Raw genomic sequence first — 26,869 nt, forward strand, 5'->3', positions numbered from 1 at the left:
AGGCAGGGTTGGGTGGGTGGGATGTGGGATATCAGAGCTGGGGCTCTCAAGGAAACATATGATCTATTGAAGACGAGAGCTGGACTCACAATGAAGCCTACAGTTAAGGGAATGCATCATGGACCAGGATTCATCTTTAGTTGGGAGATAGCGCTTGGGTTTTATACAGAATCAATGTAAAGTTCTTACTAGCCTAAGTCCTGCAACTAACAAGATATCAGTTTATCCAGAAAGCTTAATAATATAAGGAAGGTGAATCTTAAGGTGCGTTATTCCTAGTAGTTAATAATGCTGTTGATGCAGTAATGTATAAAATCAATGTGTATAGGTTTTATTTCTGCTTTCCACAGGTTTAAAGAATCTTCAAAGAGGCAATACTATATAGCATACTGATCATATTTCTCCCTGTACAAAATGGGAGCCAATAGAGAAATGTTTGTAGTGCTAGAACTTAAGCATGTTTAGTTTTCCTTTGTTAGTTTGCTGGGGAAGGAGCTGAGATAATGCTAATGCATCCTGTTTTGTGGATGATTTGTGGTAATGCCACCACCAAGTTCTTCTTTCTCTATCGAAGGGCCAGTACTCCAGTACTCAGCAAGCTTGGTCTTTAGTCTTCTTTCTTCCCAATTCTCCTTCTTATAATTACTTGCTAGTGATGTAAGAAAAAACCTTCTGTATACACCTTTGAAGAAAAAGCTCTTTGTTTTACATTATAAAACTGAGGTTGATTTTTTTTTTCTGGGCTGCATTCTAGACATGCTATTGATTTACTCACTGAGCTACACTCCAGATCCTCTGCATGATATGTGAGGCTTTCTTTCACTTATAGCTGCAATACAAAGATGGGTGTCCTATTCTGAAGGGAATTTCTCTAACATGGGAGCCAAAAGCCCCTTCATTTTCACTTCAGCTTTGGGAGACCTTATGAATGTTAAAATGCTTTGGGCCAAATTCTCATTTTTTGATAAGTCTGCTTTGTTGTTGCCACTCTTGATTGACATGAATTTGAGTACAACCACTCAAAATGCTTGGATGGACATGACTTAATGTGTGCACATAAGAAGCAATGTGCTTACACATCGGGTTAATTCTTTTCTCTTACTATGTTGTGCTTTCAGACATCTTTACCATTTTTATCAGCCCCCAGTATGAAATTGCATGTTAACTCAATGACTCCCTGACTGAAACACTGGCAGTTCTATAAGCAAATTAAAGCTTCATCCACTTTATTTTCAACCCTTGCTATCTTATGAAGCCTTTCTCTTATGTGAAGAATAATAATTAATTATATTTTAGTTCTATGTAACCTATGTTATTTTTGAGTAACACATATCTTAGTAGTCAGTAATGCAATTGGCATTTTGCAATAGTACATTTCCTAATAATAGAGATTTTATGAAGTTAATCATCTTTCAACTTTGGATATAATGCATTCTAGCTACAGAATATAAACTGTCTTCTTAGCAAATTTCTCTCCAAACTCTATTTTAATTTAATTTTTGTATCTAATTTTCATTATACTCTGTTCTTATTGCAAAAGTATTGAATCTGTTAGAAGAAATGGGAACTATTGCCACTGATAGTAGAATTGTATTTGGGGGTAAATCACATCTAACTCCCATGGGATTTTATTTGGTTGTCTCAAAGTTAGGCTTTTGCACATCAAATGCCTTTCTTGATCATGTCCAGTCGAGGAAACAAGGCATATGGCACATCCTGACTATGTGATGCTGTTGTTGGGTTTTTAACTTGCCATCATCCACCCAGTCACAAAGTTTACTCACAAAGAAGTATGGACTGTGTAAACAAAAACATTTTAAAGTCCCATGGCAGACATTGCTGGTTAATTTTTGATCTTCTTGCATGCTATGCTGTAGTATCCATAGGTAGCTCCTTTTCAAAGTACAGATGTGCATTTCTTTTAAAAAACAGTTATGAATAATGTTTAAAATAAATATCCGTAGAGTTAGGATAGGGCTTTGAAATTTAATAGCTGGCCTGTTGCCAGTGCTCCTTTGAATAGAGTGTCATTGCTTAAAGCAGGAAAAACAAAAGTCATTTTTTTGTATGCTACTCATTACCCTGATAAATTACTGGTATACAAAAGTGAATTTGTATCTGAATTTTCTTTCCAAAGAGAATGAAAAGATTATTTTAATACTATTTTGGCCATTCTCCCAATCTGCGTCTCTCAAAGTAGGTTTGTGTGGGTTTTTTTGTTAACTATGTATGGTTTTACACCACTATTTCCTACTTTATAACTTTGTTTTGTTATAAATCACTATGAAACTAAAAATAAGTAGAGTGCTTAGAGAAATACAAAGCAAACTCCTGGAAGAACCATCCATGAAATTTTAAATTGGATATATTTTTCAAGTATTGGAGTTACTTGAACCAGATACAAGCCACACAAGTGAAATGGAGCTCACCTGAATCAATCACTCTGGCTAGGAGAATAAGGAGTAGAAATTTACCCCACTTAGGCTTTCTGAGCTGTTCTGTTTGTTGACTGTTATTAATCTTTGGGACTTTACTATTTAAAATTCCAAGGCCTGTTCTGCCAAAAGTGATTTCAAGAACTAGATATTTAATGAGAAAACCAATTGATTAATAATGACCATGAATTATAATATATTTGGGACAAATTCACCGTTTTCTCTCTATGTATATTATAGTTTCAGAAAGCAATGTTGCTAGAAAGAGTTCCTTTCAGACTTGTTTTATAAAACTCTAAGGAATTAAATCATATGATGCTACATCATAATGTAGCATCTGCATTTGTGACTTGTTTTTAAAGCATTCATTAGTAATTCTAAGTTAGTTATTCTTTTTACTTATTTAGTAAAACTCCCCCCACTTCTTCTGCCTATCCTTAGAAGTTCATAGGTAAATATATCCAGATTATGAGTTTAACATACCACAAATTATTAGGTAAGAGGTCTAGATGAATAACTTTGAATTCAATTGTTAGTCCCTTGTCAGGGCTATTGGCACTCCTAGTGGGTGGGCACAGAATAGGTGGCATTAGGAAGCTTCCTGATAGAGATTATGTAGCAAAAAACTTTTGAGTAAGGCTTTGCTATAAGAGTCACTCTAACTTTTGGGGTATTCCAGGATCTTCCCTTTTCCATATCACTATCATTTTGTTTCTCCAACTGCAAAATCCCATTCCCAAACCAAAAAAAAAAAAAAAAAAGAGGAAACCCTTTAAAAGTCCAAGAAATATTTGGAGAAGTGAAGTGTCCTTATCCCATACTGCTCATAATTTTTTCAGGCAGATGTTAGAATATTTATCCCATTTCCATATTTCACATTAGCTTTTCAGTCTGTCTTGCTTATATAAAGCTGAAACATATCAAGAAAAATCACCTTCAAATAAAATGGATGGTATAACTTCACACCCCATTAAATACACAGACAAGCTTAGTGGTGACTCAGTAAATAAACTCCAAAAATTCAGTATGTAATCTGCCAGTTAACCTATTGGAAGAAAACTAGTGTTTTTATTCAATATTCTATTGATTAAATAAGGAAAACTGTTTTCATTATCAAATGGGGAGGGAATTGATAATTATTACAAATAAAGCAATACTATGCCCTAAATCTAGACAAAGCAATAGACAGCTTGCTCCTCTACAGAGCTGTGCCTGGCCGATGATGGGTTTTATGTAAATTTTAAAATTATTTTAGAATGAAAAAATGTTTTTTTAGAAGCAAGCAAAGGGAAAGTTAGACTTCTAAAACTCTATAAAATCATAAAACCCTTTCTTCACTATTTACTAGTCTATGCCAGTTATAAAATATCCCAATACTTATTTTTTGCCTGCAGGTTTAAATATAGAAAGATTTGTTTATAAATATTTGATGGGTAAATAATTCATAAGTACTTTCTAGCCTTCTTTTATTGTCCCTCCCTCAAATAATTTCAGTCCTTTCCCCTTAAATAAAAATATCCTGATAATAAGAAAATAAAAAAATTGTGTGTGACATTTGGACAAAAAATACAATTTGTTGTATTTTACTTCTGGTACATTAACATATTGTATTTAGATTTTAAATATTTTTTCAGAAACCTAAAAGTTCTTTTATTTGCTAAAGAATGAAATTGGGTATAGCCTCTTTAGTAGACTCTATCACAGTTTTGTTGTTTGCTGTGTCTTCATTTGCTTAATGAATTGTGTGAGAACAGTCACTGTCATGAAGTGTGTGTGTGTGTGTGTGTGTGCGCGCGTGTGTGTCTGTGTGTGTGTTGGGGAGGGGGGCAGGGCATGGGAAATGTTTTATGGAAAAAAAGAATACTATGAAGTAACATCTAATGAAGTTCTTTTTAAGTGCAATATATTTATTTCTGCTAGAAATGTATTATCAACCTTATGTAATATTTGAAGCATAATATGTTATTTGTAAACAGCTTAAAATTATATATTACCCTAAATTGTACAGAAGTACAAATGTGTGGATATTTCTTTCATTAAAAATGGTGTGGTTTTGATACATATGCACACATTTACACCTTTCATTATCTTGCACACTATGACTTTTAGACCCGTTTCCTCACCTGAAAGAAAGACTAGGATTGGATGAGATTGTGGGTCACAACTGGCCACTCCTGGACATAGTCACTGGATTATGACACAATGCTGTGGCTTTCTTTTTATCACATTTTAAAACCATTATTGAAAATTGCTCTCATATCCCCACCCATTTTCCTGCACCCAGTCCCTTTCACTCATTTGTGCTACCTAATGAACCTTCACAATCCCTTGATTTTGCACTTCTTGAACTGAATTTTCCTGAAGACTCCATAAAGCTTAAAAACTCCCTCTTACAATTCTAGCCACAAGCACTGGGATATGCTGCAGGATGTTACACAAAGCAGGATGACCTACAATAACATCAACTGCATTCAAAGTCTTAATCCTTCTTCCACACGACAGACAGCCTGCTTTAAGATCCTTAATTTTTGTGCATGTTAAACACTGACACTTTTAAAAATAATTTGGAAGGATTTCAAGCTACAGAAATGTTGTGAATACAGTATTAGAAACTTAGTACATTCTTTGCCCAGATTCACTAATTATTAACTTTTTGCCCCATTTGTGTGCACAGGTAGCTTTCATATATATATGTGTATATATATATATCTTTTTGAACTATTGGAGAGTAAGTTGAACATACACCTCATTTCCCCTAAATAATTCAAAGTGTATTTTTTTGAAAAAAATTCCACAAAATAACCAAAGTAGCATTAGCAAATTCAGAACACTTAACAATTATCTATTCAAATTTCATTTTTTAGCACTTCTTCAATTTCTGGCATAGTAAGATATTTCAAGCCATCTTGTGCATTCCTTGCCACAGTCCTGGGATCAGCCATTTCTCTGAGGAACCTATGTTGTCTTTAGTGGGCAAGGGTATTAGAAACCATGATTTGGGTGCCAGGTGTGCTCCTTGGGATATGTTTGTCCCTAGGCCCTTTCAGCTATCAGGGTTAGAAATATATTTTTATGTACACACATATGTTTGTATGCTGTAAGTGTGCATGGGTATAAAATATTTTGGAAAGCAACCCAATGCACCCCATAGGGTCTTTTTGCCTTGTTCTGTGCCATTCCATCTCTATCTACCTTCTTCCACAGTGAGCATTTTGGCTCCCAACCACATCAGCATATTTATTTACTTAATTCTATCACACACTTAAACTAATTTCAATCATTTCACCTTTATAACTACCATTAACATACCTAGAAGAGAAGTCAGTATGTGTTCACTGTTGTTTCCTTATTACTTAACTGAGAGAATATAGCCAAAGACATTTTCAGCAGTTTTAGATTAGTTTTTTTGTCCTCCTTGGTGGTTATGTGGTTCATTTGTACTACAGTCAGTTTGTTTACTGTTTTAATAGATTTTTCTTCCTACTCTTACTGATTTAAAATATACATAAAATTAATGTTTCCGACAAAATCTTACAGAACAAATAAGAGAATATAGCAAGGTTGTAGAGTACCAGATTAATATAAAAAGTCAATTATTTTCCTATATACCAGCAATGAACAATTGGAATTTGAAATAGAAATAAAACATAATTTGAATCAGCATCAAGAAAAAGAGAAGAACTTAGGTAGAAATAAACAAAATACACATAAGATCTCTATGAGGAAAACTACAAATGCTGAAGAAAGAAGCAAAAGTCTAAATAAAGAGATATTCCATTCTTATGAGCAGGAAGACTCAATATTGTCAAGATGTCAAATCTCAACTTAATCTGTAGGATTCAATACAATCCCAATCAAAGTTGCAGCAAGTTATTTTGTGGCTATGAAAAAAGGTATTTTAAAGTCTATTTGGAAAGGCAAACTCAATATTGAAGAATAAAGTCAGAGGACTGGCACCAACTTCAAAACTTACTACAAAGCTACAATAATAAAGCCCATGTGACACTGTTGACAAAATAGACAAATAGACTGATGGAACAGAATGGCCCAGAAATAGATTCACAGGAATATAACTAACTGATCTTCGACAAAGGATCAAAAGCAATTTAGTGGAGAAACAGTAATCTCTTCAAAAGATGGTACTGGGACAACTGAGCAAAATAAAAAAAGTTTATACATAGAAATTTCAACTTCTGCAAAACTTAAATCAAAATGTATTATAGTCCAAAATGTAAAATGTAAAACCATAAAACTTTTATAAGATAACAAAAGAAAATTTAGGTAACCCTGTTTTTTCTGGGTTTTTTTTAAGGTGTAATGTCAAAAGCATGATTCATTATCAAAAAAGTTAATATGATAGACTACATTAAAATAAAAAGCTTTTGTTCTTTGGTAGATACTATTAAGAGAATGAAAAGACTAGCCACAAATAAGAGGATATATTTTCAACATATATATCTGAATAAGAGCTTTGACTTAAAATTCAAAAGACTTCTTAAAACTCAATAAAAAACAAACAACCTAATTAAATGAGGGTAAAAGATCTGAATATATCACCTAAAGTCATATAGATGAAAATCAGTATATGAAAAGATGCTCAACATCACATGATTATAAATTAAAACAATTCCAGATACCACTACACATCCATTAGAATGGTTAAAATCCAAAACACTGGTAACACAAATGTTGGTGAGGATAAAGAACAACAGTAACTCTTAATCATTGCTTGTGGGATACAAAATGGTACAGTCAGATTCTTGCAAAGTGAACATAGCCTTATAAACATAATCCAGCAATTGTATTCCTAGGTATTTACCCAAGTGAGTTGCAACTTTGCCACATGAAAGCTTGCACATGAAGGTTTATAGCAGCTCTATTCATAATTGCCAAAACTTGGGAGCAACCAAGATGTCTCTCAACAGGTGAATGGATGAACAGACTGTGGTACATTCATCACCTATACAATGGAATATTATTCAGTGATAAAAAGAAATGTGCAGAGCTGGGGACATAGCTCAGTAGTAGAGCACTTACACAGCATACATAAGGCCCTGGGTTTGATCCTCAGCACTGTGGAAAACAAAGAAGGCATTTACTATCAAGATGTGAAAAGACTTGGAGGTATCTTAAATGCATATTGCTAAGTGTAAAAGCCTGTGTGAAAGTGCTATGTACTGTATGACTCCACCTATAAGACATTGTGGAAAAGGTGAAATTACTGAGACTATAGAAACATCAGTAATTTCCAGGCTTTGGAAAGAGGGAGAGAGGAATGAATGGATGGAGCTCAGGGGATGTTTATGTAATAATACAATAATAGTGGATACATAAAATTAAGCACTTGTCAAAACTCCATGGTACCATTTAACTCAAAGAGTGAATTATAATGTAAAAAATGGATTTTAATTAATAATGATTCATCAGTAATGGTTCATTAATTGTAACAAATGTACTGCAATAATGCAAGTTGTTAATAATATGGGAAACTGTGTGCAAGAAACTGGCAGAAAGGGAAAAAACGAGAATTGTCGTTCTGCAAAACTTTTCTGTAAACCTAAAACTGCTCTCAAAAATAAAGCCTATTTGTGAGACAACAGTTGCAAAATATCATTTCATTCACTAGGATGGCTAAAGCCATAATGATGGACAGTAATAGGTATTGGTAAGTGTGTGGAAAATTGGGCTACCACCTTGTAGATTCGTGCTGGGAATACAGAATGGTGCAGCTACTTAGGAAAATATCTGGCAGTTCACTAAAAAGATAAACAGAGTTACCACATGACCAAGAAATACCACTCATAGGTACATACTCAGTATGAGTTCATACTCGGGAGGTTCATACTCATAGGTTCATCCTCAGGAGAAATGAAAATATATATCAAAATAAAAATTTCTACATGAATGTGTACAGGAAAACTCGATACTGTCAAGATGTCAATTCTTCTCAACTTACTCTACAGAATTCAAGACATTCCCACTCAGAATTCCAGCAATTTATTTGTGGCCATGAAAAAGGTATTCTAAAGTTGTAATTCATAATAGGCAAAAATGGAAAAATTCAGCTGGCAAATGGATTAATAAAATGGTGTACATCCATACAATGGAATCAGTAGAATGTTACAGGATGGGTGGACTTTGAAAAAATTATTTTAACAGAAAGAAGCAAGTCGCAAAGGACCACAAATTGTATGACTCTATTTATATGGGATGTCCAGCACAGGAATATCCATACGGAAGATAGATTAGTGCTTGCCAAAGGATGGAAGGAAGGAGAAGTGGAAACAATTGTTAATGGGTATTGGCTTTCTTATAGGAATAGTGAAAATGTGAAATAAGATAATAGTGATGGTTGTACAATTTTGTGACTATACTAAAGTCACTAAATCACACATGATTTAAATGCATGAATTTTATGTTATGTGAATTCTATGTCATGAACGCTATGATTTAAAACCTAAAAAAATCCCCAAACTCCTAAGTTACCCAGCAAATCTTTTAATTCAATTCTTTGGGCTCAACTTCTTAACTTTTTAAAATTATTGTTGTGCTGGATGTGGGTACATTGTAGCATTTACAAAGTTTCTTACAATGTATGAAATATATCATACTTGAATTCACCCCCTCCACTGCTCTCTTTCTTCCCCCCTCAACTTCTTAACTTTGAAGATTTCCAGTGGGGTAAGTTTTATCTACTTAGAATTGAGAGTGGCTGCTTAGCGTTGGTGTTATAGTGGTGAGCATAGCTGCCTTCCAAGAGTGGCTGCTTAGAATCTCCTCCATCTCACATTTTGTATCTGTGAAAAGAAGATATTTCTCCCTATTTCATAGCTTTGTGTGGGAGTTAGTGCCTCCATTTATATTATTTTATTATTATCTCCTCTTTTTTTTTCCTCCTAGGAAAAATCATAGCCGGTTCTTTGGTCTACTATTTAAAAAAGAAAAAAATCTATAAAGAACTGCTTTTCCACTCTGAGCCTCAATATGGTGATGATTGTTGCTATCTTGTATAAAGCATTTGTTATGCATATGTACTTTATATATATATATATATATATCATGGTAATCTTTGTAACGACTCTATGAGGTAGGTACTATTATTTTTCCCACTTGAGGTATGAAAGGACTGAGTCTTAGAGAGATGAGGTGCCTAGAAACCCATGTGATAAATGATATAGCAGGACTCAACTCCCATCTGTATTCATAACTGAAACACATATATGTGTATTTTCAATAACTTTCTTATAACTTGCCCTTAAGGGAACTAATCCATTCCTACCACATGACCCACATTAATTCAGTCATGGAAGTAGAGCTCCATGACTACCTGATGACCTGACTACCTTCCAGTAGGCCCCATCAGGTTCCACCACCTCAAAACTGCCATGCTAGAGACCAAGTTCCTGCACATGAACCTTTGAGGAACAAACCATATACAAATCATAGCATTTACCTTGCTTTTTCTGAACCCAGGTATACATCCTTAATTCAGTAACATAAAAGTCAACAATTTTTCTTCTAATGTATTATAAATTGTTGCTGGTAAGTATCTCAACAAGGATTTCAACAGATCATGGCAAAGATAAGAGCATTTTTAAAGTTTTAAACTTTAAATAACTCTGCTGCCTAAAACAAAGGTCTGATAGTCTTGGTGTAAACATTTATCATTTATTCAGGGATGTTTTTTCCCTCTTTCTTATATTTCAGTTGATGGTTAGGCTGCTAGTGGATAGAAGTAATTAGAAAATAGTAACAAAGCAGCCCACTACAGCAAGTGAACATATAAAAGAACTGGAGGGACAGAAACCAGGAAAAGTTGGAGGCCAAGTTTGGGCTGGGCTGAAGAGGCAGGGGGAGGCTCTCAATGAGAAGTATAGAAACTGGACAACAGTATGGAGGACACTCTTCCAGGCAGGTAGACTGCAGACACCCAGGTTAGAGCAAGAACATGTAGCTGGAAGCAGAAGAGAGAAGGGAAGCATTGGTAAGAAGAGAGGGTACAAGGTGGTCCGCATGACTCAGTATCAACTGTGCAGCTATCCAAATGTGTGTACAAACACCAGTTTGAATCAAGTAAGTTTAAGAAACCTTCTTAAGGACATGCAATTCAAGGTCTTTATTCATAGTTGAGTGCATCAGAGCTGAAGAAGCAAATTGCCCAAAGCATATTGGGCCTAGTTTAGTGACATTTCTAGGTCACTATATATAATGAAAGTCAAGTCTTAAATTAAATCAATCTTAATATGATGTTATACAATACACAGTACACAGAATCATTATGTATCATTGATATTTTTGCTGTTTTATATTTAATCCGCCCATAGATATTCTAAAATTTATGCTTTAATATACTGAAGTTTTGCTTGTTAATATTGAATATAGTTTTATACTAGTTACTTTGGCAGTAAGTAAAAATAAACTCAATATGATGGAGTTGTGTACAGCACTATTACCACGGGATTCATGGAAAATGGATTTTTGGAGTGTGGTATATGTAATATATATATGTATATATGTATGTGTATATATATGTATATATATATATATATATATATACTCAGTGATCATTTTTAAATGATTACTGTTCAAGTCTATATGTACATAGTAAGCCATTATAAATATCTCCACTTAGGGATGAAGGAATTTTTCCAATTAATTCATGAATCACCTCCTCCCCTTTGAATGAAACATGCCTTTATATGGCTGGCTGTTCAAGGTCCAGGAGATCCTTCTTTCATTGGAAATAGACTAGGAAACTACAATGACCAGAGCACATATGGCTTACAGACTCCTAATATTTTTCTTTTTTGGGGGGTTTGTACACCCTCATAGACACAAGAAACAGACTGAAACTCTTATTACATATATATTTTTTCCTATGGTCCAAAAGGCAGTGTCATGTAAAGTATCACAAAAAGATGCATTTAAACTTGCTGCTTGCTTCACTGCATGGTGCCTTTCCATTTTATTCTTTGAAGAATACCTGGATACAAATAGGAATTTAAAAGGCTGTATTAAACAATTCAATACCAGCAATATACTATCTAAAATGAATCAAATGGACTTAACAGACAGCTACAGAATATTCTATCCAACAGCTGCAGAATGCATATTCGACTTTATCCAAAGTAGACCACATTTTAGGCCTTAAGCCAAGTCTTAACAAATACAAAAAATTGAAATTATTTCCTGTATCTTATCAGATTATAATGGAAAAATTTGAAATCAATACCACGAGAAACTACAGAGAATATACAAACACACACCATTGAAGAAATCAGGAAGGAAATTTAAATACTTGTTTAAAGAAATGAAAAAAAACCACATATACTAGAACTTATGAGATGCTAAGAGGGAACTTTATAGCTATGATTGTATACATTAAAAAACTAGGCAGATCTGAAATAAAATACCTAATGATGCATCTCAAGATCTTGGAAAACAAAGAAGAAGCCAAATTCTAAATTAGTAGACGGAAAGAAATAATAAAGATCAGGGTGATAACTAATGAAATAGAGACTAAGAATAAAAAGGATTAATGAAACAAAGAGTTGGTTCTTTGAAAAGGTAAGCAAAATCCACAAACCCCTAGCCAAATTAGCCAAAAGAAAGAGAGAAAAGACCCCAATTAATAACATTAGAGATATAAAAGAGAATGTTACAACATATATCAGAGGTTCATTAGGGAATATTTCACAAATTTATATCTAATAAATTGGAAAATCTAGAAGAAAAATTTCTAGATGTATATGATCTACCAAAATTGAGCCAAGAGGATATAAAGAACCTAAACAAATCTATAACAAGCAGTGAGATTGAAGCAGTAATAAAGAGTCTGTCAACAAAGAAAAGCCAAGGACTGGATAGATTCACTGCTAATTTTTACCAGACCATTAAAGAGGAACTAACACCAACACTCCTCAAACTATCCTATGAAATAATAGAAAAGGAATGCTACCAAACTCATTCTACAAAGCCAGTATTAGCCTGATACCAAAACCAGGTAAGGGAACAAAAACAACAACAAAAGAAAACTGTAGATGAATTTCCTTGATGAGAATACACACAAAAATTCTCAATAAAATAGCTGCAAAATGAATTCAACATCATACACCATGATCAAGTTGGTTTCATTCCAGGCATGCAAGGATGGTTCAACATATGCAAAGCAACAAATGTAATGCAGCACCTAAATAGAATCAAGAGCAAAAATGACATGATTATGTCAATAGCTGGAGAAAAAGTGACAAAATTTGACACCTCTCCATGATAAAAGCTATGAAAAAACTAGGAAGAGAAGAAACATAACTCAATATAATAAAGGCTGTATATGACAAGCCTACAGCCAACATCATACTAAGTGGGGAAAAACTGAAAGCATTTCCTCTAAAGTCAGGAATAAGACAAGGATTTATACTCTTTCCACTGTTATTCAATATAGTGTTTGAATTCTTACACAGAGCACTAAGGTAAGAAAAAGAAATAAAAGGGATACAAATAGAAGTTAAATTATCCCTATTTGCAGATGATATGTTAAAAGATACAAAATCAACATATAAAAATCAGTATCTTTTAAAATATTCTAATAATGAACAACCCAAGAAAGAACAATCCCATTCACAATAATCTCATTTTTTAAAAGTGGGAATAAATCTAACCAAGAAGGTGAAAGACCTCTACAATGCAAATTAAAAAGTATGGAAGAAAGAAACTGAAGAAAACCCTAGAAGATGGAAAGACTTCACATGTTCATTGATGGGCAGAACCAACATTGTAAAGATGGTTATGCTCCTGAAATCAATCTACAGATTCAATGCAATCCCCATCAGAATCCAATGTCATCTTCTCATATATATGGAAAACTAATCCTGAAATTCATGTGGAAGTATTTAAGATCCTGAATAGCAAAGCAATCCCCAGCAAAAAGAGCAATGCTGGAGGTAGCACAATACTTAATTTCAAATTATATTATGGAGCTACAGCCTGTTTTTGGTAGGGCACAAAAACAGAAATGTAGGCCAACAGAAGAGAACAAAGAACCCAGAAATAAACTCATGTAGGTACAGCCATCCGATTCTTGACAAAGGTGCCAAAAATACATGCTGCAGAAAAAGCTTCTTTAACAAATAGTACTAGGAAAACTGGATAACCATTTAGAAGATCATTATCTCTCATCTTGCGCAAACATGAATTCAAAATGAATCAAAGATCTTAATGTAATATGTGAAATTTTGAAACCAGTACACAAAAAAATAGGAATACACTTGAAGATATAGGCATAAGCAATCACTTTCTGAATAGGACTCTAATTCCTCAGGAAATAACAGCAAGAACTAACAAATGGATTGCATCACATTAAAAAGCCTCTGCACACCAAAGGAAACAATTACCACAATGAAGAGACAAAGCCTATAGAATGAGAGAAAATCTTCATTAGCTATTCATTATTTGACAAAGGATTAATATAAGGAGCTAAAAATTAAACATCAAAAGAATAATCCAATTTGTAAATGGGAATGAATAGTTCTCAAAAGAAGAAACACAAGTGGCCAATAAACGCATGAAGAAAATGATCAACATCCGTAGCCATCAGGAAAATGCAAATCAAAATTATACTGAGAGTCTTAATCATGCCTGTCAGAATGGCAATCATCAAGAAAATGAACAACAACAAATACTGACGAGGATTCAGGGGAAATGGAACCCTTATTCACACTGGTGTGATTGTACATTAGTCCAGCTACTATGGAATTCAGTATAGAGATCCCTCAAAAAACTAAAAGTATAACTACTATATGATTCTGCTATACCACTCCTGGGTATGTACCCAAATAATCTATGGTAACAGAAATGGATCAATCCAAGCTCTGTAATAATTTTATTTTATTTTTAAATTTAATATAAGTATTATCTTTTTTGTCTTTTTTTAAAAGGCAAGGTCTTGGTATATATAATCCAGGATGGCCTTGAACTTGTGATCCTACTGCCTCAGCTTCCTGAGTGCTGGGATACAGGCATAGACATCATGCCTGGCTTGTAATGATTTTAAACTGGAGCAGGCTGTAGTGTCCAATGCTAGGGCATAGAACTAAGTTGCCCAGAGATAGAAGAAAACACTGGGAGGTGGCTGGTGAGATATAAGGTTTATTGAAACTTACTAATAGGGAAGCTAATAAGAGAGATAAACTTATTCACACTGGAGTTTGACAATGCTACATGACAGGGAAGGTCCATGAGGAGCATGTCCAGGAACAACAGTGCTGTTCAGAAGGTCCAGTGACTGCCAGCTGGACTAGTAGCACTTGTTCTTTTCATAGTTCATCATACTGCTTACTGCAGGGAAAGGGGAATCTATAGCTTACTTTACATATCCAATGGCATCATTGCCTTTTCTTTGCATGACCCATATCCCAAGGAATTGCTGCCTTAGCATATGTGCAGAAAAGCATTTTCTATTTACAGATAATACTAGTTTGTGTGGTTCCCAGTACACATGGGGGGGATTTAACATTCATTCTTCAGATAGTGGTCACAGCCTACCCTCACTGTTCTTTTTACCTGGTGGGAGCCTTGGGAACAAAACAGAGCATTTTAGAGACATGGCATCTGATGTCCTACTTAGCTTAGGGATTATACACAGGTGTTTTATATAATCCACAAAGTGCAAACACATCTTTTAGTAGAGGCAGAAGAATCTGAAAGAATCTTTCAATGCATAAAACCTGATTAATTTAAAATTACTAGAAAACAAATAGACTTTAAGAAGCAAAAACTTGCTGGGAATGGTGGCACATGCTCTGTAATCCCAACACTCGGGAGACTGAGGCAGGAGGCTCTTGAATTTAAGGCCAGCCTGGGCTACAAAGTGAGAACCTTCTAAAAAAATGAAATAAAATTAATAAAGTAAAATAGAAGCACATTCCTATGGTTATCCTTATTTTTGGAGACAAAAATAGATAAAATAATAAAAAAGATTTTTTAATATTTGAATTTGTAGGAAATCTCACAAAATGATAATTGAAATTAATAAGATTACTAATTTAAGTTGTTCTAAAATTTGAAATGTGGTTCAATTACAGTTAACATAATTGTGATATCCTAAGAATTTTGTCACTATCTTTGGGAATAACTAATTCTGATATACTAGAGATAAGCATATTGATTGTCAATCCTAACTCCTTGTGCTGTAAAAAAAAAAACAAAACAAAAGAAAAAGTACCTTAACATAGAACAAACCATGAAATAAAAACCCACCTTTTATGCAGAAGAGTATCAACTAAAGTGAAATTAGTATTTTGAGCAATCAAATTGTAAGTGGATAAGTTTATAACATTTTCAAAGTGGTGTTTTCTGAGCTACCTCCTTCTACCTTGATCCATATAACCACACTAGACATAGATATAACTTAACTACCCACAAATTTATATCTGTGTATTTGTGCAAAGTTAAAACATTGAAATTCAGTAGATACATTATCTGAACCAAATAAAACAAAGTCATTATTATTTGGAAAACTAAATATTGGCTATGATGAATATCATAATTATTTCCATATAAAATATTCAGTGTGGTTGTTTTTATGTGGGGTTATATGTGGAATTTCCCTTTGTTTCAAATTTAGTGAAGTGATCCATTATAAGAACAATAATTTTTTTAAACTGAATTTTAAATTTTTATGTAGTTTTAAAATTCTGATTTACAGGTCATTATTGCCACCTGCTGGTTATGTTGTTCAGTTGCGTTTTTTGGTAAAAATTACTGATTGTCTTACTAAAAGACAAAGGGAAAAATACAGGGAAGTTTTAGGTACATATGACTGAATTAGAAACTTTTATGCAAGAAAATCTTGAGGCATCTCCATTTTAAAGAAGGTAATGCAAAAATATGTTGGATTATATTAATTATATTGCATTATTTTAATTGTCACTTCATTATAGAATAAAATATCATCCATACTGGTTTGTTAGGGTTGTTAATACAAATATAGCTAAAATGCGACTCAAATAACTATTTAAAATAACTAGGTCAAAATAAGAAACCCCATTAGAGAATTTATAAAAAGTTGAAAGCATCTGTGATTCTATGCCACTGTGAATAAAGCTAAATGTCAGGATTTTCTTTCATATACAGATGTACACTTCTTGTAGTAACAGAACACAAAATTATTTAGGCATCTTTCAAGTTTTCTCAGTTAATAAACCTAGAAATTGTATTACTACCTAAAAACAGAGCTAACATATAACTTGATGACAGAGAATCCAGGTGAACAAAGTATTAATTGGAAGTAATACTCACCAGTGTCCAATAAAATCATCCATCTAGAACAAAGTAACATTTGTTTATTAAGCCTGTGTCATGTGTCAGTTGCTTTACAATCATTACTTATTAAATAATGCCATCCAGTAAAACAAATGTAACTTTATTCATCTTTCAGATGCAGAAATGTATCCTAGAATGGAAAGTTATAGAGTCAACTAACTCAAGGTCCCACACCAGTAATTTTTCTATGTGAATCCTCTATGTAAAAGATTTAGAGCAGTGCCTGACACATACTCAAGCCTGTGTTTGCTATATATCTGATTCAAAAAAATGTCTTGCTTCTTTTCCCTTTAACATTGTATCATGGCTATTTTCCTATATCATTGAATATTCATTCAAAATGACTTCATGACTCTAATACTGCATTGTATGAGTGTTTATAATGTTAATGTTTGATGTTGAGGCTACTTCTGAATTTCCCTAATAAAAATAGCAGCACAGTTGATATTCATGTAAATATTTTTTAATGATAAAAATGATTAGATTTATACTTTCAAGGATTATGCCACAGGTAAGAACATATTCACAGGCAGTGAAACTGAGGAAAAACAAAACAGGAAACATAACTACTGCACTCACTGCAGTGTCTCAAGATACAGAATTAAAATACTCATATTAAAAATGAGCTTTATTTTGACTTTGTGTTTTCATTTAAGAATATATTTTTGCCACTTGGGCACAGTGACACATGCCTTGCAATTAAGCACTAGGGAAGCTGAGGATCTCAACTTTGAAACCCTGTCTCAAAAATCCAAAAAAGAAAATAATAATAAAACACGTGTGTCTTTGTCAACCCTCTATTTTAAAGTCAGTATTGAAGAGAGAGAATTTACTAGCTGTTGAAATTTGGGCAAATTACCATATTCTGTATCCTCTATTTCCTCTGAATTAAGTAATAAAACACCTTAAGCGCCAAACATAGTGCTAAGAACGTAGAAATGCGCCTTGGTGGTGGTCGGGGGGAGACTTAGGAAACAACAAATTAAGTTACAGCACTTACTGATTTTTGCACTTCCTGAAGTTAACTTAGTGACCAGGTGAACAGTACTGTCAGTAAATGCTTTGGACTTTAAGAAGAAGGCATAATCAATGTGGGCTGAGGCTCAGAATGCAGAGGCCCAGGAAGACAAGGATGTAAGAGGAGATAGACGGCTTTTCAGCATGAGTGATGACATAATTATGGACTCTCCTGTTGTGGACTTCACTTGGAATGACTTGGATGGAAGATCTGTGTTCGGGAAGTGGGTAAGTGAAGTTGAAAAGGTAAGACTGGGTCAGATTATTGGAAGTGTTGATGGGCAAACTAAGCAGTTTACCTTTTGGGGTGATGAGAAGCCATTGACATTTCTGAACGCATTTGCCTTGGGGAGACTAACCTGAGGTCATGAAGAGCCATGGTTTACATGGGGGAAATGGGGGTTAGGGAGTTCAATTCGGCCCACCAGAAAGTGGATGGGAGATGGAAGGATATGGGCTGCTGTGTTGTGGTTTGTGACAGGGGACACGAAGCATGTCAGCGCCCGTGTCCATCTGTGGACAGTGGCCTCTCTAGGACTGTGTAATAACTGAGGACACTTGGGATCTGGCATAGCAAGGTGTTGGCTGCACGGAGCCCGACCCTTCCAGGACTGAGAAACATGAGAAACTCTGTAGAAACAGCTGGTGTGGCTTCCAGAGTGGATCGGGTCCTCCATGGAAAGCCGCGGGGACGCTCTGCGAGGGGAGCTCCTAGACACACTTGGGGTAGCCGGCAGGGGCCGCGCCAGCACTGCGCACGTACGCACGCACGCACGCCGCAAGGCACCCTGGGACGCACGCCCTGCTCCAAGCATCGCGGTCGCCATGACGACCAGGCCGCCCGCAACGGCGGCGGGAATGAGTCGTTGATGTTGCAAGGCGAGCCAGGCACCTCGGAAGCTCGCCGGAGTCGGCTGGGCCCGCACCGGAGAGTCCCCAGCTCCATCCACCCGAGCACAGATTATGAGAAGATGGTCGGGCGAGCGAGGCACAAGCTCACGGAAGCCGGCCCTGAGTCGCCGCAGTCTGCCCGCGCCGCGCCGTCGAAGCGGCGACGCCGGGCCACCGGAGCCGGAGAGCCAGAGATGGAGTTGGAACCACCGGCCCAGATGGAGAAGTCTGGACCGCCTGGGCAGTCTTTTCTCATGGGCGGCAGGAATCTGCCTGGAGGCGCCCGGGACTTCTCGCCACGCAGGATCCGGAGCCTGAACGCGCAGAACTGCCTGCAGCTCGAAGCGGTCGCCCGCAGCCTCCTCGTCGGCCGCTTCCAGTTTCTGCACTGTATCCTGGAGCAGCTCCGCGAGAAGATGCAGGGGCTGCAGGTGCACCGCTTCTCCAGCAAGACCACCCTTGGCATAGGTGAGCCCAGGGGCGGGCCGAACCCTCTCTGCCACAGGGGTTGGGGGCGTGCAGGGAGCAGTCAGGATGACATCCAGTCGCTTGCTTGCAGGAATTCTCAGTTTTAGTTCTAGTGTAAACATATTTTGCAGCCACTTACCACAGTGCTAGCTCTAGGACAGACACTATGTTTCTGTGCATTTTAAGCAAAACAAGATGAAAGTTTTTTAAGTTGGTATCTTTTAAAAAATGAGTCGAGATCCTTAATTTTGGAAGTAGGGTCAAAGTAGACAATATAGTACCTAGTTTTGATACCCATTTACTTCTATCTTGGTGTGGAATTTCGATGTCTAAGATTGGGGAGCCTTTCTTATGAAAGCACTTGAAAGGTTTTCTTGCTCTTTTTACACCCCCTCATTTTTCTGTAGCTTAAGAGGTACCTTAAATGCTGTTTTTGTCTCAGTAAAATCAATTTTTGGCTTAGTCCTTGGTCACATTGGTTACTGATGTAAACTGATATATATATATATATATATCTCAATGCAGTTTATTGTAGTTTCTTTCCAACATATGCTAGCTGACTGTGTATGTCAAAGTATAAATCTCCACCCGTGTTAACAATACCTATACTTGAGGAATAATTGAATTTCACACTTAGATTTTATCATCTGCCTAATTGTGCCAACAGACACATTCCACATCCCCAAATCAACACTGGCTTGGAAATCAGCCATTTTCCAAAATCCAAGTTCCAGAGCACTGACATCTGGCATATTTGCACCATCTGACACACGCCAGTGAACTAATGAGTGGTTGTATTAAGTGTATGGGAGCTCAGAAGAGGGAGTATTCATGTTTTAGGGGATGAGGGGATGGGAACAAGATGAGGGACGACTTTTAGGAAGGGGTTAATTTGAATTGTGACTAAAGTATACTGCTTGTAAGTGTGGTGATGAGAACAAGTATTAGAGGCTGATAGAACAGCAGGATCAAAGTCATGGAAATGAGACATCATGTTGTGAAAGGATCTAAGGCTGAAAGGATTTTTTAAGTTGAAGAGTAACTTGATTAGAAATGCGCTTCAGAGAAATTAACTCAGCAGCAGTATATATCATGGATTAGTAAAGGACTGAAAAAGGAAGCAGAAAGATTAGTTGGAAAACTATTACTATAATCCACACTGTAATGGTCTAAAGGATATCAATGATAGGAATGGAGAGGAAAGATCAGAGGTGAAAGTTGATGAAACAGATTGCCAGTGTGAGGTAGAAGAGAAGAGAGAAAGTTAGTTCAGGGATGAAGATTATGGATTTGGGAATTAACTGTGTAGAAATGATAGTTGAAACTTTAAGATCAAGTGAGATTTCCAGATGATACCAATGTAAAGATGGGGGAGCAAAATAAAGACACCTGGGCAAAAATTTTAAACTTAGTTTTAAGAAATGAGAGGAAAAAGGAAAAATGAGATAAATGTATAAAAAGAAAATCCTTAGAAAAATAGAGCTGGGAGAGTTCAATTGGTGTTGACAGAACACTAGAGAGGGGAAAAAAATCCAAGAATCTGATCAAATGCTACTGGAAGACTTAAAAGCATAAGAATTGAAGGCCACTGATTTTGATAACTAAAATGTTATTGGTCACTTAAAATAGTTATGGGAACTTTGAAGAAAGACATTGACCAAGAATCTTGTCATTGAATGGGAGACACTGAGAGGCAAAAGGGTAGTGGGTAGTAGATCACAGTTTGAGGGGCGGGTCATAAGTTCTAGTGGAATTAGAGAATTGAAAGGAAGGATGAATGAGAGAGGGGGAGATGGAGGATACAAGAAAGGGAAGAATCTATAAAGCAAAATCTTAGAGTATTTGGGAAGAGGGAATTAAAAGCACAAACTTGAGAATCTAAATGTAGAAAGATCTTCTTCTGAGGTGGTAGAAAATAGAAAAGCAAGGATTACTATATAAAGAAATGTTGATTTAGATGTAAAAGAAGTTGGGAGTGCTTCATTGGTCTTTGTTTCAGTAAAGTGTAAGGCTGTGCCACCTTTAGAAGTGACACTGATAGAGACAGGATGTGAGAGCCCAGGGGATGTGCTTTTCATCACAACTGTAAGGGCTTTCATATATTGGATATGTTGACATAATTACACCATATCATTTGGGAGGAGGGGTATAGGGTGAGAGGAGGAGTAGGAGAGGCAGGTGTTTGAAAAGGTAGGTGGATTAGAAGCATACTTCATCTTTTCCATTTCCTTAAATACCATTTTAAACATTTTTGTCTATATATTTGATTTTCAGGAGAATAAGAATATAAGAACATAGGATATAAATATAGTTGAATAAGCCAGTCTCCAGGTGTTAATGAAGCCCTATTAGAGGGGTATTTCTTTCAAGTTGAGAGAGAGGGTTATAAAGTTTCATTTCAGAGTGGTTTATATGTAGTAAACAGTATTCTTTTCTGTAAAGAGCCAGTGAGCAAATGCTTTTCAGGCCAAAGACAGTCTCTGTTGCATCTTCATCCCCGTTTTCTTTTTTATTGTAGAAAACCTTTTAAAGCTTTTAAAATCCTTTTTTAATCCTCTAAAAACAATAACTGTGTTTCGCTTGTGGAAAGCAAGAAAGCAGACCATGGACTACAGTTTGTCCATCCTAGTATAACACAGTAAGTCCAAGAGAAGTATTTAAATGAGCCCACCGTATGTGCTAAGTAATATAGGCAAAAAGCTGGAGAGAAGGATTGAAAATTTCAACATTGCAGTTTAAAATTTATTTATTGAATTAATTTGCATTTATTTTGTCAGTCAAGCCGAGTAATTTTTGAATTTTTAAAGAGGTTAATGGTGGTTTATAAGATGACTTGCCAAGTATGTTTGCGACGACCATAAGAAATACCATACAGAAAGATGTCCCATGCTCATGGATTGGCAGAATCAACATTATGAAAATGGCTATACTGCTAAAAGTGATTTTTTTTACATGTTCAGTGCAATTCCTATCAAGATCCCAATGACATTCTTCACAGAGATAGAAAAAAAATCAATCCTAAAATTCATATGGAAATACAAAAGACGTGTAATAGGCAAAGCAATTCTGAGCAAAAAGTCCAATGCTTGAGGTATCACAATTCCTGACTTCAAACTGCACTACAGAGCCATAAAAATAAAAACAGCATGGTATTGGCACAAAAACAGACCAATAGATTAGAATAGAAAACCCAAACATAAACCCACACAGCTACAGCCAACTGATTTTTTGACAAAGAAGTCCAACGCACATGATGGACAAAAGACAGCCTCTTCAACAAATGTTGCTGGGGAAACTGGATCTCCACATGTAGAAAACTGAAACTAGATCTCACTCTGTACCAAAGAGTACAGCTCAAAGTGGATCAAAGACTTTAATATAAGGCATGAAATTTTGAAACAACTACAGGAAGGAGTAGGAAATACACAGAATAGATAGGCATAGGAAACAGATTCCTGAATAGAACTCAAAAGGCTTAGCACCTAAGCAAAAGAATGAACAAATGGGACTGCATTAAACTTAAAAGGTTCTGCACAGCAAAAGAAACAGTCACTAGACTTAAGAGACTGCCCACAGAATGGAAGAAAATCTTTGCCAGCTATTCATCCAATAAGGAACTAATATCCATAATCTATAGGGAACTCAAAAAACTCAGTCCCCTAACAATCAACATCCCAGTGAAGAAATGGGCACATGAATTGAATAGGAAATTTTCAAAGGAAGAGGTACAAATGCCGATGAATACATGAAGAAGTGTTCAACATCTCTGGGTATAAAAGACATGCAAAGCTAAACTAAGGACCCAGTTAGAATGGCCATATTCAAGAGCAAAAACAACAAGAAATAATGCTGAGGATGTGGTGAAACAGGAACCCTTATACACTGTTGGAGGGAATGCAAATTTAGGAGACACTTGCACACTGATGTTTATCGAAGCACTGTTCACAATAACCAAGCTATGAAAACAACTCAGATGCCCTACAACTAATGAATGGATCAAAAAAAAATGTGGTATATACACACAATGGAGTTTTACTCAGCCATAAGAAAGAATGAAACCATTAGTTTGAAGGTAAATGGATGCAATTGGAGGACTTCATGTTACATGAAGTAAGTCAGGTTCTGAAAGATCCAAAAGAAAAGCATATACACTAAAACAAATATGATTTACAAATATATATATGTAGAACATGTTTGTAATAGTGGAACTACTCTATGGAACTGGGGGAAGGAGGGAAAGGAAAAGGGAATGATAGAGCCTCAACAATATCATAAAACATGTTATCTGTGAAGGTAGAGGATATAAGGATATGTATTGAAAGCTGTTGAAAAATGAGGGGTGGGAGGAAAGGGATAAGGGAGAGTAATGGAAGGGGTTGAATGGACCAAAGTAAAGTGTACTCAGAGTGGGGATACAGTGAGAAACCCTTTGAACATCGACTTAGAAATTAATAATGAAAGGCAGAACTATAAAATAGATACTTGTGGGAGGGGGAAGGTGAACAAAGATGAAGGTGAGGGAATATGGTTGATGGATTTCATGTACATATATGAAACAGAACAGTGAATCCTCTTGCAATTGCTTTAAGTGAGGCAGGAGGGAGTTGAGGGATGGTGGGGGTGATCTAATGAGTATATAATGTAAGCCTATTTGGAATTGTCACAATGAATCCACCCTGTACAACAAATATATCCTAATATACTTTTTTAAAAAAGAAATACCATTACAAAATCTTGGAGGGAAGGCGGACTTCTGAAACAGTGAAGTAAATTCACTCTTCCGTGACAAATAAGGTTGATACTTGGAAAATACCAAAATCAACTTTTTCACAACTGGAAATTGACCAAATTCTGAAGAGCATTAATTCAAGAGGAGCTATGGAACCTCTCTAAGAACAGTGGAGTTTGAACTTGTTCTAGCCCCATCCCTTCTCCCCAGCAACATGGTATCCTTGAATGCATGCAACTTTTCAGTCATCATAGAGCAAATTATGCTTACATCTCTTCAAAAAGCCCCATCCCCAGAGTGTGTCACTATTGCACCTGTCTCACAGACCCCTGGTAAAGTGCAGAAAAGCCTCATGCATGGTGCATGTCCTGTGCCATCTAGGAGTGCCTACATCCAGAAGCTTGCAAAGAACTAACAATTCATCAAGATTTGCATTACACAGTGAAGCTTGCAGATGTGCTGCCAAGGAGTGACGCTCTGCATTTAATCATCTTCTGATGAGCACAAGGGACAGTGTTGTATGGTAGCTCCTTTTTTGTTAGTCTTCTGAAAGAATCTAGTGGAGCAATGTGTATAGAGTTGCTTCTTTTTAAAATTGTATATGAAGGAATAGAGAATAAGAAACAGAATGCTGAAAAATTACAGAAAGGTCAAGGTGATCCATTTCGTACAAATTATCTACAAGGTAATGTGTAAACCTTTCAAGCCTCTCCCTTTGCTCAAGTGTCAAGTTCTGAAGAGTTCAGCATTGTTCATGATTTGCTTTTTGTTCCAGAGTTTTTCTTGTGCTGGTTTTGACCTGAATAGCTGCTCATTTGGCTTTGTGTGCTATCCCTAAATATGTAATGAGTGCATTTGATATGCTTGTTTTACAGGTATTTTATAATAAAGCAGCTTTTAATAACTGTTTCTTTTTCTCTTTTTCCAGCTGCCTTTGTAGGAATTTTGCACTGGTAAGGACTTAGTTTCAGTTGGAAATACATTAAAAATTGGATTAAAATTTGTTATCACTGTTTGCATGCAACGAGACAAAAATTTCTGGCTCTGTGTGTAGAACATCTACATGTGCACCAGTTCACACACATGTATTACTTTTTCTTTTTTTGCAAACTTTGTGTGTAAAGCAGCATTTACAAAATAGATGCATTGGGGGAAATAGTAACTTATGGGTTAAAATATTTTTACCTTACCAAAGAATTCACTATGGCATTTCCTTAAATATCTAGTCTTCTTAGTGAGTTTTGCAGTTTATTTAATCTGAAACATGTCTATTTTATGGTATTTTTATGCTGTAGTGATATAAGTTTAGAGAGAATATTATGTTAATACCTACAATTGGAAAGCAGATAAAAATGAAAAATAAAGATTGTTTTTGAGGTGAGACACCTCTGTAATCTCAGCACTCAGAAGGTGGGAGACTGAAGCAGGAGAATTGTTGCCTGGGTTGCATAGTGAGACCTTGTCACACACAAAAAAAGATTCTCTTTGCAGTAATGAAGCATACTTTAATGCCTCTGAACCTTTCTGTGCAGTCATAGGTACTTTACTTACAAAAGAAGTAATCTCTTTGTAAAAATCATATATAAAATAATAGTGCTTTTCCTCTGGAATATTTTCATTTCTACCTGAGCTCAAGGGTTTCTACTCTTGGGAAATAGAGGATCTGCCCCATATTTGGTACATAAGTTGATACTTCCTATGACATTATACTTATTTTTAAACATATTTAATCTTAAGTAATTTTACTTAAAATTATATTCTAGTGCTTTTCAACAGTTAACAGAGCTGTTTCCCAAAACTGTTATATTTGAATAACTTGTTAAACTTAAAAAAAGAAACAAAACAGCTTGTGTTCTGATTTAGAGGTCTGGGGTAGAAGGAAAGATGAAGAGAACCATAGGAATTTTAGATACATAAATATAAGTTTAAGAATGGATTTAGGGAATTTGAGATGTATGCTACATTGAATTATAAATGCCCCAAACATAAAAGTTAATAAGTTATAACATTACTTCAATATTTATTGTACAATTAGTATTTTCCTTTTTATGGTTTTCTGACTCTGCTTATGTAAACCTTAAATTGTTTTGGTACTGGTTTGAAACCTGTTCTTATTATAATGTGGTATTTCATTTTTTTCCTAGGATACATTTAATAACACTTTTTGAAAATGACCGTCATTTTTCTCACCTCTCATCTTTGGAACGGGAAATGACTTTTCGCACTGAAATGGTTAGGTTTCTTTAATGGTTTAATTTGTGGTCTAAGAATAGTTAAGTCTATAATGTAGAAATTTAATAGGAACTGATGTGAATTTTTAGTGAATGGCATTGTTTTTACTTCCTGTCTCTGAATTTACCAGAATACCAGCCACCCCTACCACAGGCTACTACTTTTTGATTTTCATCCCTATAACCCTTATAAAGCTTTAAAGAATTGTGTAGGTTAACCTTTGTGTGGCATTTGAATACTTAAAGGTATTATTTCCAATGACGGCAGATAAGGATTTATTTAATGATAAAATTAGTCCAGCTATGGCAATCTGGACTTCGGTGACAGATCACCAGATTCGGATAGAAGTTCTGTGCTTCATTGTCTGAAGGCTAGTCAGTTATCTTTTTGAATCTCTGTCATCTTATCCAATAAATAGAAAAAATGGCAACATTACAAGGTTTTACTGAAAATGAAGGTAGATAATGAATGGAAGCATATTGCTTAGTACTTGGCATTAAACGATAGCTTTTATTAATAAGAACTTATGTATTTCTATTCCCCTAAATATAGGCTTTTGCATATTCAATATCTCTTAGTTGTTGTATCGCCTTGCCCTTAGAAGCTGAAAGGAAAGTCCTTCTATGAACTCATTTTGTCATTGAAGGCTATGAGAAAATGCTCCATCAGACACCAGCTAAAACGTCTTCAATTTAGAAGCTACTAGTGTTGCTTAGTCTATAAAAATAAAGCAGTTGGGTGAAAGAGGAGTGGATGTAGAGTTGCAGATGGTTCCTGA

General features: G+C 35.5%; 1 protein-coding gene across 6 annotated transcripts in view; it reads left to right on the forward strand.

Moving 5' to 3' along the window:
* Positions 1 to 18,599: 18,599 nt before the first annotated feature.
* Dpy19l2 (dpy-19 like 2) overlaps positions 18,600 to 26,869 on the forward strand; it is a 139,526-nt gene continuing 131,256 nt past the window's right edge. For all 6 annotated transcript variants that reach the window (XM_074065303.1, XM_074065298.1, XM_074065300.1 and 3 more), the window contains exons 1-3: positions 18,600 to 19,130; positions 24,788 to 24,812; positions 26,004 to 26,091. In XM_074065303.1, the coding sequence (XP_073921404.1) occupies positions 18,641 to 19,130; positions 24,788 to 24,812; positions 26,004 to 26,091 (603 nt within the window). In that variant the 5' untranslated portion in view covers positions 18,600 to 18,640. The remainder of the gene's footprint in view (positions 19,131 to 24,787; positions 24,813 to 26,003; positions 26,092 to 26,869) is intronic.

This window comes from Castor canadensis, chromosome 2, assembly GCF_047511655.1.
Source record: "Castor canadensis chromosome 2, mCasCan1.hap1v2, whole genome shotgun sequence".
Classification (NCBI taxonomy): Eukaryota; Metazoa; Chordata; class Mammalia; order Rodentia; family Castoridae; genus Castor; species Castor canadensis.